This window comes from Phaethon lepturus, unplaced genomic scaffold, assembly GCF_000687285.1.
Source record: "Phaethon lepturus isolate BGI_N335 unplaced genomic scaffold, ASM68728v1 scaffold45405, whole genome shotgun sequence".
Classification (NCBI taxonomy): Eukaryota; Metazoa; Chordata; class Aves; order Phaethontiformes; family Phaethontidae; genus Phaethon; species Phaethon lepturus.
Window position 1 is genome coordinate 6,180 of NW_010543463.1, and position 15,742 is coordinate 21,921.

Here is a 15,742-nt window from a genome sequence, read left to right on the forward strand (position 1 = left end):
AACACCCAGCCGTATTCAAGAGAGGCCAGGAGCTGCGCAGCGACAGCAGCGGGGTTAACTGTTATCTGTGTTCGCACACCAGGCAGAGCTCGCTTCCCCCTCGCTCTGCCTCCGGCCCAGCCGCTCGCCGGCTGAGGCTGCTCGCAGGGGCTGCGCTGTGCCGCGCACGCGGGGCGTGTGGTCCCGTCCGCTCAGCTGGAGACGGGCCCTGCGTGAGAATGCTGCACAATGGCCTTTTGGTTCCTCGGTCTTTCTGAAGACGCCGCCAGCACGGGGCTGACGGGGAGCGGGGCGTGAAGCAGCGTTTGCCAAAAGAGGCAGCTTAGAGGATGGCAGACCATGGTTCTAGCAGCCTTTCCCCGAGCCTTGAGCAAAACCTGTGTCTTCCCTTTCCCTTCAGGTCCGGTTTGGCCAGCAGAAGCGGTACCAGGACTGGTTTCAGCGGCAGTACCTGTCCACCCCAGACAGCCAGTCCCTGCGCTGTGACCTCATACGCTACATCTGTGGCGTGGTCCACCCCTCCAACGAGGTGCTCAGCTCCGACATCCTCCCGCGCTGGGCCATCATTGGGTGGCTGCTCACCACCTGCACGGTGAGTTGCGAGGGGCAGACCCGAAAGCGAGTGGGGTAATCCCCTGGGATCTCTTCCCTTGCAGGGAAGCGGGTAGCCTGCTGATGCTGGAAGCTGCCGGGGAGGTTGGGATAAGGTGTTTGCTGGCTGGGCTGAAGGAGATTGTTGCGGAGTAGTGATTAGGACGTTGGCCTTTGTTCTGTGCTCTGGATTTTAGTCTTGGCTCTGCTGCACGTCAGATCCTTTGGGATCTGCTTTCCCTGCATAAACCTCACCTTCTCACTTTCAGCTTGTCGCGCCCTTTGTTTCTGGTTTATGTTTACGGCCCGTCTACGAGGCGTGGGGCCTCTCCTGTCCCAGCGGGGTGCGAGAGCACCTAACGAGATGCCTCCTTACAGCCTCCTTGGCTTCGACTCTCTCTGCCCGTCCTGTCGTCCCTTGTCCCACCCAGGACTGCGGTCTGCAGCGCTTGGCAAACAGAGCAGAAGCTGCCGAGGAAATGGCTGTGGCTGTGCCCATGAAGGCGTAGCAGATAATGCCAAGGGATGTGCGAGGGCTCCGTTATACGCGAGCCAGGGTTGTAGCCAGACTGCGCTTTGCAGAGCACATGGCTTGTGTCTCCCGGTCTTGGGGCTGTCTTGGCCTCTGCCGCTCTGCACGCTGCCCTGGCTGGGGCTGCTTTCAAAGCAGGCAGGTTTGCTCAAGAATATCCCACTCTTTCTCGAAAACACGCTCCTGCACAGCAGCAGCGGGTACCCGGGGGGGTTTTGCCAGCTCTGCCCTATCCTGCCAGTGGGAAGAGCATCGCCAGCTCCCGCCTCGCAGCAGCACGTCGGGCGTGCAGAGGGGACTGGGGCTCAACTCTCTGTTCATCAGACAATTTGTATTATTTTTTTTTTCTTCTCTAGTCCAACGTTGCTGCTTCAAATGCCAAACTGGCCCTGTTCTATGACTGGCTCTTCTTCAACCCCGAGAAGGACAGCATCATGAACATAGGTACTCCATGGGGAGTCTTTCTCCACATGGGGAAGGGTCGAAGAAGGGGTTAATGCCTTCCAGAGCGGGTAGAGGTAGGGGGATCTGGTCGGGAAAGCCCAACGGATTATCTGCAAAGGGAATCAGTTCCCTCCCCTGCCCTGAACTCCTGGGTTTTGCTGGCTGGCAGGAGAGCTGCTTCGATGGAGCCACTTTTAACTGTGGTTTTCCTACCCTTGGTAGCAGCACGCGTCTTCCTTGAGGTCAGTGGCCAGCCCCAGAGCATCCCTCCCTGTGGGCAGGCAGGCTGTCTGGCTGCGGGGCTGTCCCAGGGCTCAGGGCACTGAGCAAGGACTCGCACAGCCAGGGGCATTGCTGGGAGCTTCTGCCTTGCAGAGAAGTTGGTTCTGGCCATCATTTGAAGCCTAAGTGTTATTTAGGAGCTAGATGAGGACAAGGGTGTGTACGAGCCAAAAGAAAGGGGTTCCCTCTGCACCCCAGGGGCAGAAGGCTGGGTCTGCAGGAACAGGGGGGTGCAGGGGGTATCGATGTCTCTGGGGGTCTCAGCACAGGGCTCCCTGCTCTCTTCTTCCAGAGCCTGCCATTCTGGTGATGCATCACTCCATGAAGCCTCACCCTGCCATCACCGCCACGCTGCTGGATTTCATGTGCCGGGTGAGCTGCCCCTCGCTCTCCAGGGAATTAATTACCTGTCTTGCCAAATGCGTTGCATGACGGGGGCTGAGCAATCAGGGCTGTGAAACAACCGCTGGGGTCCGTGCGGTCCCTCTGCCACCAGTGGGACAGGGAGACTCCTCAGGATTGTCAACAGAGGACAGTGTAGAGGGAAATGGCCCTGCTCTCATCTGCTTACGCCAGCCAACTGTGCAGAGGTCACACTCCAAAGCGAGCTGGTCACTGTGTCAGCCCCGGGGGCTTGTTTTAGCCTCGCAACGCTCGTCCATGGTGCAGAGGAGTGGAAGTGCGCTGGCCTGGAGGTGCTCCCTTAGGGATTGCAGCCAGGCCCTTTAGCCGTGCTCTCCTCTGCGCACTCCCCACCGCCCGTGGCTGGTGCAGCAGCACGTTGGTGTCGGTCAGTGTTTTTCCTTCTCTGCCAAGACAGAAGCTGGGAGCAGTCAAGTGGTGAGCTGCACAGCCCGCTCCCCGCGCCTTGCTCTGCGCTGACCGGTCGCAAAGGGCAGGAATGGTAACGCAGGCTCAGGCAAGACAGATGTCTTCGCTCCCCAGAGAGTTTCAGGGCAAAGGCCTGTTGCCTCTCCATCCTGCAGGAAGGGAATTCCATGAATCTCTAGAGCCAGTGGTACTGGAGCAGCAAAAGAGTGTCATCTCACTGCCCATTCTTCAGAGCCAAAAAAACCCCAAACACAAATAACAAAAAAGCTGTTCCCCCTTCTTTCTTTTTTTTCTGCATTCCTCAGTGCATCGCCTGGTCTGTTCTGCCCTTGAGCCTCTTGATTGCGAAACAGCCTGCAGACTAGCTCAGTATCTGCTGGCAGCCCTTTTAACCTCCCCTTACCTATGCTAAATTAAGGAGGGATTTTCCCCTTGCCTTATCTGCCAAGAGCATAGCCGGACACACTGCTGCGGACGCTCAGCCAAATTATTCGCCTCTTAAAACCAGCCACCAGAGGCTTTGGTGAGCCCTCTCGGTCTCTTGATAAATCCAGGGCCATTCCTGGAGGTCGGAGGGTTGGGCCCATGTGTCACTCATTAATGGGAATGCCACTGTGGGAAGGCGTGTAAGACTTCCCAACTCGGCAAATAAATCCTTCCAGATTGATGAGCATTAGTAGGAAAAAGGCTTCTGAGTTGTTCCCTTTAGTACCTAATGAAATGCTTGGCCCCGTGTCATCCCCTGAAGGCAAACAGAATCTCACTGCAGCAGGGGACAAGCCAGACCCATCATCTCCCTTTCAAAGGACAGCTGTCCCTGGGCAGGGAGCAGAGCTGGTCCTGCCCCTCCGCCCTGGGGGAAGCGCTGCCAAAAGTTGCCGGTTCCAGTAATTTGGTCCCAGGGAGGGCTGATGGTGTTTCTTGGAAGCAGGGTCTTTCTGTGGCATGAGAGCTGGAAGAGCTGCGAGTTGCATCGCTTTCCTCCCTCACGCCCAGCACGCTCTGTGTGCTCCCGTCCCCAGGCTGCCTGAATCCAAAAGCTTCTGGCAGAGGAACTAGGTGGAAGGTTCCCAGGATGACCCAGATTTCAGGGAGGACTCTTCTTAATCCCTCCAGAATCAAAGGACTGTGTGTATACAGAGCTGAATGTTGTTTAGGGTGCCCTTCTCATATTGCCCCCGCTCCTGCCAGCGGTCACTGCTGCTTGGAGCATGGTCCTGGCAAGCCCCAGGACTTCTCACAGCTCACAAGGCAGCATCCGTGTGTTTTTCTCAACCCTGGGAGATGCACTGGCTGGCCCTCCAGGGTAGAAAAGCCAGAGGCATGGGCTGGTCCCCCTTCTGTCCACCATCCCCAAAATGCTGGACTCGAAGAGCTCTCCTGCTGCCTCTCTTGGTCAAAAGCAGCCGGGATGTGGTGCTTGAGTCAACGGTGACCCAAGATGCTGACCGATAGCCTTAGCTAGTCCTGGCTGCATCCTGCTGGCTGACACAGCCCTGACAGCAGGCAGAAGGGTTCACGGCACTAACATGGTCATTCTCCTGTTTTCAGATCATTCCCAACTTCTACCCGCCGCTGGAAGCTCACGTCCGGCAAGGCGTGTTCAACTCTCTCACCCACATTGTGGAGAAGCGAGTCCTCGCGTAAGACGGCCCTGAATTTTACTACGTTTATACAACTGCTGTGCACCGGTTTTCCTGGCTCTTGCCAGCCTAGTCAAAACGACCTCCAGGCTCTCTAAGAGCTGCAGAGGGCATTTTTATTGTGTATGGACCATGGAAGAAGCTATAGTTGTGTCTTTATGGTGCTGAGGCTTGTCCTGAGAGCTGTTCCTTGAAGCGAGGGAATGGGTGGGTTAGGAAAGCTGTAGCCACTCTGCTTCAGATGAACAGAAATGTCCCCAGGCCCTTCTGGTCCCCGAGCTGAATGGAGCAGCCTTGCTCATGGTGCTCCAGCCTGCAGACAGCTCCTCCATCAGCCAAGTTCCCCTCCCAGGAGGTAAGACCTCTTCTCCCCTTCCCACATACCTTCTGGTGACACAGGTCCCATTGGTGGCAAGGTGAGGGAACCCCAGTCAAGCTGCAGGAAGGAAGGTGGGAGCTCGTAGCTTGTGGTCCGTAACACAAACCAAAGCCCTGATGTAAGGGAGGAGATCCCTTTGTGTGTCCACCGAGGCGAAGCTGTACAGCAGGGCACCGCATCCCGGCTTTTTCTCATCCCTCTCCCTTCCTACCCCCCAACACAGACATCTGGCCCCTCTCTTCGACAACCCCAAGCTGGACAAAGAGCTCCGTGCCATGTTGAGGGAGAAATTCCCGGAGTTCTGCAGTTCGCCCTCGCCCCCCATCGAAGGTAGGGAGCGGGGCGGGTGGTGGAAGGAGGCTGCGGCAGGAGCTGCCTTCCCAGAGACGGGGCTTGCCCCGGCTCTCCTGCAGCAACAGCAGCCGTTCAGAGGGTCAGACCGGGACCCCGGGGCGAGGAGGGCTCTGGGTGCCCGTATTTATGGATGGTTGTGGTCTCCCTTCATCTCAGCCCTGCTGTACGCTAAAGCCGCACACTACCCATTTCTTTCTGTGCTCCGTAGGGGCTACTTAGCCTTTCTTCTCTGTAGGCTAATTGATTAACATAATTAGGTTAAACAAAGAGCAAGCATTTCTAACCTGTATTTAATAGGAGAGTGCTGCTGCTTTGCCAGATCTGAAGGACTGTGCCTGTAAGCCTGTCTGGTTTTCCTGTTGCATCAGCTGCTCCGGCTGAAGGGACCCACCTAACCAGCAAACCCTGCTGCCCCCGGCATCTCGGCCTCGCGGAGCTGGCAAAGCTGCTGCTCTGCTCAGGGGCTCGGGCTCTGCTGCTGGCTTGGGTGAGGGATGAAGCACGAAGGATGCTGGGCAGCTTAGGTGGAGAATGACCTGGTCCTGCCACACTTGGCACCAGGTAGGGATGGTTAAATGGAGTTGCGGGGAGTGCCCTTCCCCAGCTTGAGTTTTCCAGGGTCCGTCACTTCCCCAGACTCTCTCTTCAAAGCGTTTTTATCTCCTTGCCGGAGCCTGTTTATCAGTAGAGGTGACTCGTAGGCAGAGCCTGCCCTGCCACTCAGCTGGGCGAGGAGCCGTCCTCACCTCACTCTGTGCTCTGACCCCTTTGTGTACGTTCTTGCAGTCAAAATAGAAGAACCCGTTTCCATGGAGATGGACAATCATATGTCAGAAAAGGACGACAGTTGCTATGACAATGCCGAGGCCGCGTTCAGTGACGACGAAGACGACTTGAGCAGCAAAGGTGAGGAGTGCAGTCAGCTGAGTGCCAATGCTCTCAAGTACTTCTTCATCGCCGCGGTGTGAATAGCTGCCGTTTGCCTCTGCGCTGGATGGTGTTTCCCCGCTGTCTTGCGGGCACCTTCCCTTCGTGATGGAGGACCCCCAGACAACCAGCTGTAAGCACAGTTCCCTCAAACCCCCTTTCCCTCCAACAGCAGGAATTGCCGCACTCGAGGCAGACCCCCTTCTTGAGATCCAGTTTTCCTTCTGCGAGAGAGGGTATCGAGGCCGATGCTCGGCTGCTTCCCAGTCCCTGACAGCCAGGCTCGGCAGATCTGATACAGATCTGTGCTCAAAGGGAAAGGCTGTTGGGCTTCACCTCCTCGCCTGGTTATTCCCTAGAGCTTAGACCCTTCGAACGTAGCGCTTTCTCCACCCATGTGTCCTCTCTAGATGTCTGACTAGTCCCAAGCCCCGCTGCGCTGCATGATTGGGAATCCCTGTGGCAGATGCTGTGCTGGATGGTTTGTTTGGGAACAGGGTGTCTCTGTTCTCAGGCAGCTGCTAATGAGGCTCAGGCCTCTAATTGCTCAGCCACATGGTTTTCATTACGCTCGCTCCCTCTCGAAGCCACGGGGCTGACAAGGCTGCATAAGGCCAGAATCCCCTCTGCTCGCTCTCTGGAGCTAGACGCGTCTCAAGCTGTTCCTGGCCTTGGTGGTAGGACTCTGGTGGGCTTCCTGCCATGCTGGAAGGCTACCCCTGCGGTGGGGAGGGGCCACAGGCCCAGGATGGGGGCAAGGATGTGACACTGTGCTGTAGCACTGTCCTCAATAGTCCTGTCGAGCCCTGCCAGCGGCTTGGGGCCCCCGAGAGGGACACAGGCTTGAAAGCCATGTGCAGAGAGGATTTTTGCAAAGGGGATCAGCCACCTTGTCCCGTCCCGTAGTGGCAGCTTCTTTGCGAGCGCTTCTGCCTTAGCCCTGGCACTTCTGGACTCTGCTGCGGTTCATTTTTGTGGGCTGGGATGAGCCTGAAGGATGAGGGTGTGGAAAAGCAGTTGGGGTATCTCAGTCCCAGAGTCCTGAACACAAGCATTTGCGCCTCGGGTGGAGAGACTCGCGAGCTAGCTACGCTTGTTGAAGCCTGTTGAAGGACAGGCAAAGCATCAGGTTTGGAAACTGGACTGAATGGGAACCACAGTTCTGGACATCCCCTGTGTTTGGATCCCATCCCACCTTCCTGCTCACCGTGACCCGGACACATCTCTGAAGGGTGAAGGCAAGATGTGAGGCTGCACCGCGCACTGGGGGCACGCTGCTTGTCCTGGGGTGCTGACTGCTCCCGCAGCCCCACACAGTTCCTGCTGCTAGGACAGAGAGGGCCTCTGGTACTTCTTCGACTTGGGAAAATAGACTATTCCACTGTCGCTTTCTTTGTTGCAGGGAAGAAGAGGGAGTTCAGGTTTCATCCGATCAAAGAAACCATTGTGGAGGAGCCTGTTGATATCACGCCATTCCTGGACCAGCTGGATGAGTCGCTGAAGGATAAAGTCCTGCAGCTGCAGAAGGGGAGGTTGGTATCGTTTGGTCCTGTTGCATTTCACGTTGGTCTCTTCAGGGCAACGACACACAAGACCTTTTAGTCCTGTTGTGCGATGCTGCTTGCTCCAGAGACCTTCTCTCAGAGCTAATGCAATCTCGTGGCTTGTCTCCCTTTAACATGGAGAGGTCCTCCTGCAGTTTCTGCAGGAAATGTCCAGGTGGTTTTGAAAGGTGCTGGGTTAAGAGCCTTGTAATTTGTCCTTGGAGCAGGCTCAGACCAGCACACAACAGCAGTTTGCTGGGGGCTACAGCATTTCTCTGAATCAGTGACAGGAAGGCAAAAGGTGCCGAGTTTCATCCTCGTCCGCTGTTGGATTGACGAGAGGAGGCTGCGTAGGCCTTTGGGGCTATTGCTGCCTGGGGGTTTCAGTATATCTCTGTATGGGACATGTTCCCCGCCGACAGAAGTGTACCTGTGTCTGCATGTTCTCTGGACTTCCCCACCTCCACTCCTGATTTTCAGTGACCTTGGAATTAACTCCATCTAAAGAAGGTTAAAAAAAGCTCTTGCTTTGCAGACCTTGGCATAGTAGACCGATGTAACGTAATTTATGGCTTTATGGCTTTAAGTGCATTTAATTTTATGCTTTTAGTCATTTAATTTGTTTGTCTTGCTGCAGACAACCTCGGGCACTTTTGTAAGTAGGTGCTGCGGCAGTGCAGCGCGTTCTTCTGGGGCTGGGTCTCTGCAGCATGTGCTTCTGAGCCGTGCCCTCCTCTAAGCCTGGCACCAGGACAAAGCAGAGCCCTCCCTACTCTTAGGTCCTGGGGGGCTCCTGACCAGAGCCAGCTCAGCACAAAGCCCCCTTGTCCCTGCTTTCGGTATCTTCCTACGTAACTTGGATTTCCTCTTGTTTTTGTGCTCCAGCGATACGGAAGCTCAGTGTGAGGTCATGCAGGAAATCGTGGATCAAGTCCTGGAGGTAACGGCACAAACCCAGAGCAGAACTGCTGCCTAACTGTAAAACCAGAGCAGCTGGAGTGGCGAGGGCTGGGCAGCTCCCAGCCTGCGCGTCTCTGCCCCGAGAGCTGCGACTGAAGGAGGGACACAGGAAGCCTGAGGACGCTCGAAACCTAAACGAGTTCAAAATGGCACTATGCAGTTCTATCCGTGGTGTTAAACACAGCCCCAAGCTGCTGCTTGCTGGAAAGGTCTAGCGGGGGGAGATGGCTCTGTCCGTGCTCTGTTTCCTTACACCTTGTGCCTAAATGTCCCCAGTAGTTGCTGTCAGACGGGAGGCTGGGTGAGACACGCTCGCATTTTGACCCCGCGCGGCTGCTTTAGTGTCTGCAGAGCTGCTGAGGGCTTCTGCGTGTGCTGCGCAGCTGGGATGCTCCTTTGCTTTTGGCCCTGGGCTTTGTGTTCGGGGCAGGCTGCAGCAAACCCTGCCCAGCAGAAGAGCTGCGGATGTTCCCCAGGAGCTGAGCTTCCAAGGGAGGTTGCATCCCCTGCCTCTAAATCAGCTCCCTTTAGAGTCAAGTGGCCTTTTAGCATGTGAGAGCTGCTTCCCTCTCTGTGGGAACACAGGGAAGGGGCTTGTCAGGGTGTAAATCCTTGTTGCCAAGTGCCTTCAGTCCCTGTTAGCCCTTTGCAGCGGGAGAGCCGAGCTCAGTGAATTACTAGCCATTAGCGGATAAGTGGACCACGGGGATTGTGAAGTGCTTCAGAGCTGGATGTTAATTAGGGGCTTGTGTTGCTGATGACCAGCTCCTGGTGCTGCAATATAGCAGCAAAATGGCTCCTGAGCAGCCTGGGGTCTGTTCCCCGCAGCAGTGACTCTGCTGTGTCCCTTCGAACCATGCCTGTAGTGGGCAGGCAGGGTTTGAGCTTGTGCTTTCTCCTCTCATTCCTTTCTTTCTGTCTACCAGGAGGACTTCGACTCGGAGCAGTTATCAGTGCTTGCATCCTGCCTCCAGGAGCTATTTAAGGCTCACTTCCGTGGTGAGGTTTTGCCAGAAGAAATCACAGAGGAGTAAGAATCGATTTTGTTGATGTCTCATCCTTTCACACTGAGACTTGGGCTTTTCCCTGTAAAATATTCACCATTTTCAGAAAGTTGTGCTGAAGCCAGCAGCTTCCCCTGTGAAGCAATCCAGGGTTCACAAGCGGTCAGTGCAGAGCTGGTCAACAAGTTGTCATATCCAGGGCTTGAAAGAGACCATCTTCCTCCTCCCCACAAGTGCAGGGAGAACCTGCTGCTGCAGGTCCTCGTGTCAGGGCTCAGTTTAGGTGATGCTCTGGTGGCTTCTGACTGTCTCGACCAGGACATGCAGAGTCCTAAATACTCCATCTGCCCCTGCTGTACTCGCACAAACCAGCACTGTACACCCTTCCTCTGGGATTTTGCTGGAATGGGGCTCCAGGGAGTCAGAGCTGCTGGGTTCTGTTAGCAGGACCTTTCGAGTCTCCCCGTTAGCTGGGGCTAACCCTTGATGGCCCGACAACCACCATGAGCAAAGTCCAAAGCTGCTTCTCTGCCGTTGCTGGGGAAACACAGAGGGTGGGTGCACACAGAGCTCTGACTGTTGCGTTTGTCCCGCAGGTCTCTGGAGGAGTCGGTGGGGAAGCCTCTCTACCTAATATTTAGGTAAGTCCGTTCCGAAATGTTTGAATAATCTAGCCAGGGCTTTCCTGTTTGCTTCCTGACCACCACCGTGGGTGACCCCTGTGGGTCTAATTCTGCCACGCCCCTGCTTGCCCCAGGGCTGATCCCAGAATCGGAACAGTTTATTGCTTTGTTCTGCCTGTGTTGCCTTTTGTTCAGTAGAAAGGCTTAAAACACAGGAAAATCGCGGCTCACGTGGTCATTTGTGGAAGCCTGGGATTCCTGGGTAACTGAAGTTTGCTGGATCCTGACCCCTTTGTTGCTGCGTTCCCGCTGTTCTCTGCAGTAGGGGTGGGAGAGGTGGCCCCTGTGTCCAGTCCAGGACCACCTGGTCCTGGGAGCTGGGTTTCCTGGCAAGCTGCCGGTCCTCGTCGTTGGCAGAGAAGCTCGTGCACGGTATCCTGTGTAACATAGCTGTCTCCCTCCAAGGAACCTCTGCCAGATGCAGGAGGATAACAGCGGTTTCTCGCTGCTGCTGGATCTCCTGTCAGAGCTCTATCAGAAGCAACCCAAGATCGGCTACCACCTCCTGTACTATTTAAAAGCCAGGTATGCCAGCGGGGATTGCGGGGAAGCGCCCAAGCATCGGCTTGGCTCGCGCTGTCTCCAAGAGACAGCTCGGTGTCATACCACCACCGCCCAGCCCTCGCTGCGGCGCGGGGCTGGTCGGCTCCTCTCTTACTGGGCACGCCTCCTTCTAGCAAAGCTGCAGCGGGGAAGATGAACCTGTACGAGTCCTTCGCCCAGGCCACGCAGCTGGGGGACCTGCACACGTGTCTGATGATGGACATGAAGGCCTGCCAGGAAGACGACGTACGGCTGCTCTGCTACCTCACCCCCTCCATTTACACAGAGGTAAGGCCCCTGCCAGGCACCAGGAACCCCAGTTCAGATGCACAGCGCATCCCCTCGCCTTCCTGCGGGCAGGCTCGCGACTGGGCTGATTTGCTTCGGAGCTTCAGGCCTGTTGCGCTGCGGGAGAGAAGCCATAAAGCCTAGAAAAAGTTCCGTCAGGCTGAGCACAACGCAGTCTCCGTCCCAGCTTAATGGGGGTCAGCGTGCTGCCATCGAGATCGACGTTCAACTGTCACCCTACCTGCTTGCGGCCCCGTTAGAGCCTGATGCGCTCTGTGGATGGCGAGGTACTGACCTTGCTGTCCCAGATTGATCTGACGCACGTGCTTGGCTCCCAGCACGGCGATGTCCGCGCTCCCGGGTTAAGGAGGTTTTGCTCTCTGCTGCTTTGCTTAAGGGAGCGGCAGATGAAGGCTCCGAGCAGACGTGTCAAAGTCTGGGGGAAGCGGCGCTCAGAACGAGTTCTGCTGCCTGCCCCGAACCCTTGGGTTTAATGAAAGGTTTTATTGCTTTCAGCACTCAGTGCTGAGGTGGAGCCAGCTGGACGTAGCAGAGAGCACGTTTGGAATGGGGAGCCAAGGCATCTGCACCAGATAGGTCACAGCTTGGTCCTAATTCACCCAGCCTGCCTGGGCCTTGGACAGAGCTGCTGTTACCTCCCTGCTGCTGGGAGGCTGTCGAGCTCTCTCGCAGCCCTGTGCAGGCTGCAGCCTTTTATTGGAAATGGTTGCAGGGTGGAGCTGGCTTCCAGCAAGCATCCAGCGATCGCCCAGCTTCAGGGAGCGGTGCTGGGTGTTGGAGAGAGGGAGGGTAACATCACACGCTCTGAGCAGACGGAGGGGTCACAGTTCTGCCTGTACTTTCTCATTCCCTGGGAGGAATGAACTGGCCCCCCTCCTCCCTCCTTTCTGGCTGGGTCAGCTGGGCGTTGAGGCCGTCCAGTCCCATTCCTCACGAGCGCTTCTGTGGGGAAAGGGGCACGGCAACAGCCTGGGGAGGGGAGAAAAACCTGCCCAAGTGTAGGCACCGTACCACGCAGCAGCACGACGCAGGCTCCAGAGGGGATCCTGGCGTAGAGCAGCAGCTGGATCCCCTCCCTGGTCCTTCGGGTCTAACAGCCTCCCTCCTCAAAGCGGGGGCAGACTGTGGGCGTAGTGACCAGCTCGAGTCAGGCAGAATGTCCCGAGAGCAGCCTGTCTGGACTGCCAGATCCGAACGGTGCAGCCATAGCTTGCTGCTGCCAGTTCTCCTGGCCTTTTGTCCTGTGTGTTGATTTTTTGGTTTGGTTTTGTTTTGTTTCCGTGCAGTGCTGCGTAACGCACAAAGCCCTGAAATGGTGAGCAAAGCTAGCAAGGATAGGGGAAAAATGGGGAATTTTAGCCCCTCTGGTTTGGGTGACTTCTGCCGCCCGCAATCGAAGCAGCCTCGCGCAGCTCCGCTCGCTCCAGATGGTTGCCGTCAGCTGCCTCTCGCAGATGTGCTGCGCGCTCGCAGCAGCCTGCCGGTGCGCTGCCTTGCAGCCCGTGGCCCGCCGGAACGGCGAATGAACCTGCCTGCTCCAGGCTGCGCACGGAAAACAGCCTGTCAACCCTCCTGTGCTTTCTTGGCTCCTTTTCCCACTCGGCCACTTCCCCCGTTGCGTTTAGGAAGTGGTGCTGGTTCTGGTCCAGCCCTCGGTGAGCTGCCGGGAGAGGCAGGGCGATGCTGCCCCTTGCAAGGCAGAACGTGTGCGTGTGTCCGAGCCTGAACCGAGGAGGATTTTTGCCTCAGCTATGGGGGAATAGGAGCTTTTGACTGGCCTCTCCCTCGTGTCCTTTCCTGAGCGGTGCCTTGCTTTTGTTCTCTTCCAGTTCCCGGACGAGACCCTGCGAAGCGGCGAGCTGCTGAACATGATTGTAGCTGTCATAGACTCATTCCAGGTAAGGAGGGGACCGGTGTCTGGGGTGGGAGATGGCACGTTCCTGAAGTGACAGCACTCGTCTCCTCCGCTCTCAGGAGGTTTAAACCTAAAATAGCCCATCCGTGGGGGATGCAGGGCAGCGCTCTGCTTGTTTAGTCCTCCTTGCCCCCATTCTTGAGGGAGGCTTTGCGAAGAGGAGCCCCAAAACCTGCGGGTATCTCTCTCCCTTGAGGAGCTGCGGTGTGCGGTGTCAGAAGGCTGAATCCAAGCTGCTTCTTTCAAGGGATCTCTCTGGCTGCCGTGAGCGTGCCGAGAGAGACTTGCCTGGGTTTGCTCTGACCCCTTAGCGTTGCAGGCATTGGCAAAAAGTACCGCCGTGGCTGGTGCTGCGGCGGGCAATCAGTAATGCTAATTATCAATCATAAGCCCCTTGGCAGGGAGATGCTTAGTGCTGCTGGAGAGATGCAAAGCCATGGGCGGTGTGAGCAGCGGTACGTGTGCGGGAGGGCGCAGGAAAGGTGCAGGCAGCACGTCCCCTGCTGCCTGCGGGCCGGCAGGGCTGAGTTCGCACCCAGCTCTTCCCGTCCTGGTGGGAGATCTGCTGCAAGCTCAGCAGGCTAATGAGCGGAAGGCCAAGCCCTCGTTAGACCCTCCTGGAAGGAACCTTTCCCCATGGTCACGCTGAGTTGCCATGAGCAACCCAAAAATAGTCACGGCGAAAGCTGAGGGCGGGGAGGTGGGCACCGGCAAGAATGCTGTACTGCGTGTTTCTGCTGTCTAGGCTCGTCTGGAGCGTGATCTGCTGATAACCCTTTAACTCACCCTATTTATACACCATTCCTGGCCAGTTGTGCTTTTCCCAGCTGCGCAGGGGCCAGAACGCCTCGCCAGCAAGTTTTGCTTGGCAGGCTGGAGCCGAAGCTGGGTACAGGAAAGGTTTGAGTCATGATGCCCTGACCCCCCCAGCTCAGCCCTGCTCTTACTCCTCTGCTCCTGGGCTCTGCCCCATGCTGAAATGCAAAGGTTTTGTTTTTCCCAGCAGAGGCCCGTAGCGTTTCCTCTCCCCTCCCTTCTCCGATTCCTTCGTTCCTTCCTGTTATTCTTCATCTGTTTCCCCACGATGCTCTGGCTGCGTGGCCCCCGCGCCCAGCCCACGTGGGGTCTGCGAGCAGAGCCGTGGGGCAGAGCCCGGCCAGCTCAGCCTGCCCTTGGGCTCCGTGTGCCTCCAGCACATGAGCAGGCTGGACACAGAGGCCAAGGAGCAGGGAGAAAGGTACATGAGAGCCGCAGTACTCTGTACTCAGCTCTGTAGCTGAGCCTGTCGGCGCAGGAGCAGAGGACAGTGCTCCCCAGCTGCCGGCCCTGCTCTGGAGCAGCCCGGGCAGGCTCCCCGCGTGTCCCATCCCCTGCCTCCGCTTCCACCTCTCCCAGGGATGAAGGGGGTGAGCCAGAGCAGGAAGCACCACACATCTGGGTAGCGTCAGCTCCTGTCCTGCAGACCAGGGATGGTCTGGCACCCCGAGCAGAGAGGTCTGGGGTGGCCGGAGTTTTCCCAGGAGGCTGCTGAGCCCTCCCTGCTGCCAGCCCCCGGGTGGGCTTTGTGTGTCCGTCAGCAAAAGCCTGGGTCTGAGAGCGCCTGGAGCACAGGGAGCAGGTCGCCAGCGCTCGTGCGGCAGCCGAGCCGGTGCGTCTGGGCCAGCAGCTGAGGTCTCCGAACAGAGCGACACCATCCCACCCGCCAACGGCCCAGCCTGCGGGGATCTGCTGTCTGTCCTGCGTGAGGCTTGCTCCCCAGCCTGGGTGCCGATGTGTGAAACCATTAACCTCTCATTACTTCTTTGCCTCTGCTGGCCCCTCACAACAGCTGCCTCTTCCCTGGAGCTGCTTAACCCAGCTCTGATTTATGAGCCACCTGCAGCCCACGGGGTTTCTGGGACTCCCCGCTGGATCCCTGCTCATGTGGAGATGGCTGATACTGGCAGAGCAGCAGCTCCCCTGCTTGCTCTCCGGACCTTCCCGGTGGTCCTCCGCGTTAAGAGGGCTTCTGCAAAGCCCGGGCATCCCGCTAACCCCGTTTTCTTTGCCGCTCAGTTGCAGGAGCTGGTGTGCCACGTGATGATGGGGAACCTCGTCATGTTTCGGAAAGACTCGGTGCTGAACATCCTGAGTGAGTAGCACTCCTGCATCTCGGGGAGGGCAGGGGTGAAAGCAGAGTAGTTCTTGGGCATCCCCAAGCCTTCCTGCCCTTTGGGCCCCCGTTTTGCAGAGAGACCCCAAATCCCTGGAAAGGAGAAAGCTGTGGCCTTTGTCGCAGCTTTGCCCTTTCTGATCAGGAGGGCCGTAGTCCGTGTCAAGCTGCAGTAGGTCAGTAATGCCGCACGTGGCCACGCTGCCAGAGCAAGAGCCCTGCAGAAGCTGGCTGCTCACACAGCGTCCGAGGGAGGCTCTTGGGCTGGCCATGTAATGCCGAGGTCTGGATTTCCTCATGGTATTATTGCCGCTGCTTATAGGATCACTGCCCTAAACCGGATTGTTAGATTTAGCGGTGCGATCCAAGCCGCGCTCTAATGGGTTTTACCAGGCGGGCTGTACGATGGCTTGGGAGCCCTGGCTCTCCGCAGCACCAGGCAAAGCGTAATCCAGGGCTCTGCGCATCCGCAGCCTGCCCAGGCAGAGGGAAAAAGACAAAGAGGAAAGTCCCGAAATCTGCCCCAGCTCTGCAGCCTCTCCACATGCTCCCAGCTGCCACGTTTCCAGGGTTGTGAACTCGTCCTGGTGCAAACCTGGGGCTAGTGCTGTGCAGTCAGCTCTTCCCTGCCGTGCGGCAGCTGATACGG

The 15,742-nt window shown here is 57.2% G+C and overlaps 1 protein-coding gene across 1 annotated transcript in view; it reads left to right on the forward strand.

The window, feature by feature from the left end:
- The window catches only part of INTS3 (integrator complex subunit 3), a gene marked incomplete at its 3' end in the record, with an annotated part of 20,135 nt that extends 5,063 nt beyond the window's left edge, over positions 1-15,072 (forward strand). Inside the window, exons 4-17 of the mRNA XM_010288360.1 lie at positions 401-592; positions 1,480-1,567; positions 2,142-2,221; positions 4,232-4,323; positions 4,926-5,032; positions 5,843-5,962; positions 7,386-7,515; positions 8,413-8,467; positions 9,414-9,517; positions 10,088-10,132; positions 10,580-10,699; positions 10,852-11,005; positions 12,856-12,924; positions 14,997-15,072. Coding sequence (XP_010286662.1) covers positions 401-592; positions 1,480-1,567; positions 2,142-2,221; positions 4,232-4,323; positions 4,926-5,032; positions 5,843-5,962; positions 7,386-7,515; positions 8,413-8,467; positions 9,414-9,517; positions 10,088-10,132; positions 10,580-10,699; positions 10,852-11,005; positions 12,856-12,924; positions 14,997-15,072 — 1,432 coding nt within the window. The remainder of the gene's footprint in view (positions 1-400; positions 593-1,479; positions 1,568-2,141; positions 2,222-4,231; positions 4,324-4,925; positions 5,033-5,842; positions 5,963-7,385; positions 7,516-8,412; positions 8,468-9,413; positions 9,518-10,087; positions 10,133-10,579; positions 10,700-10,851; positions 11,006-12,855; positions 12,925-14,996) is intronic.
- Between the last annotated feature and the right edge of the window lie 670 nt (positions 15,073-15,742).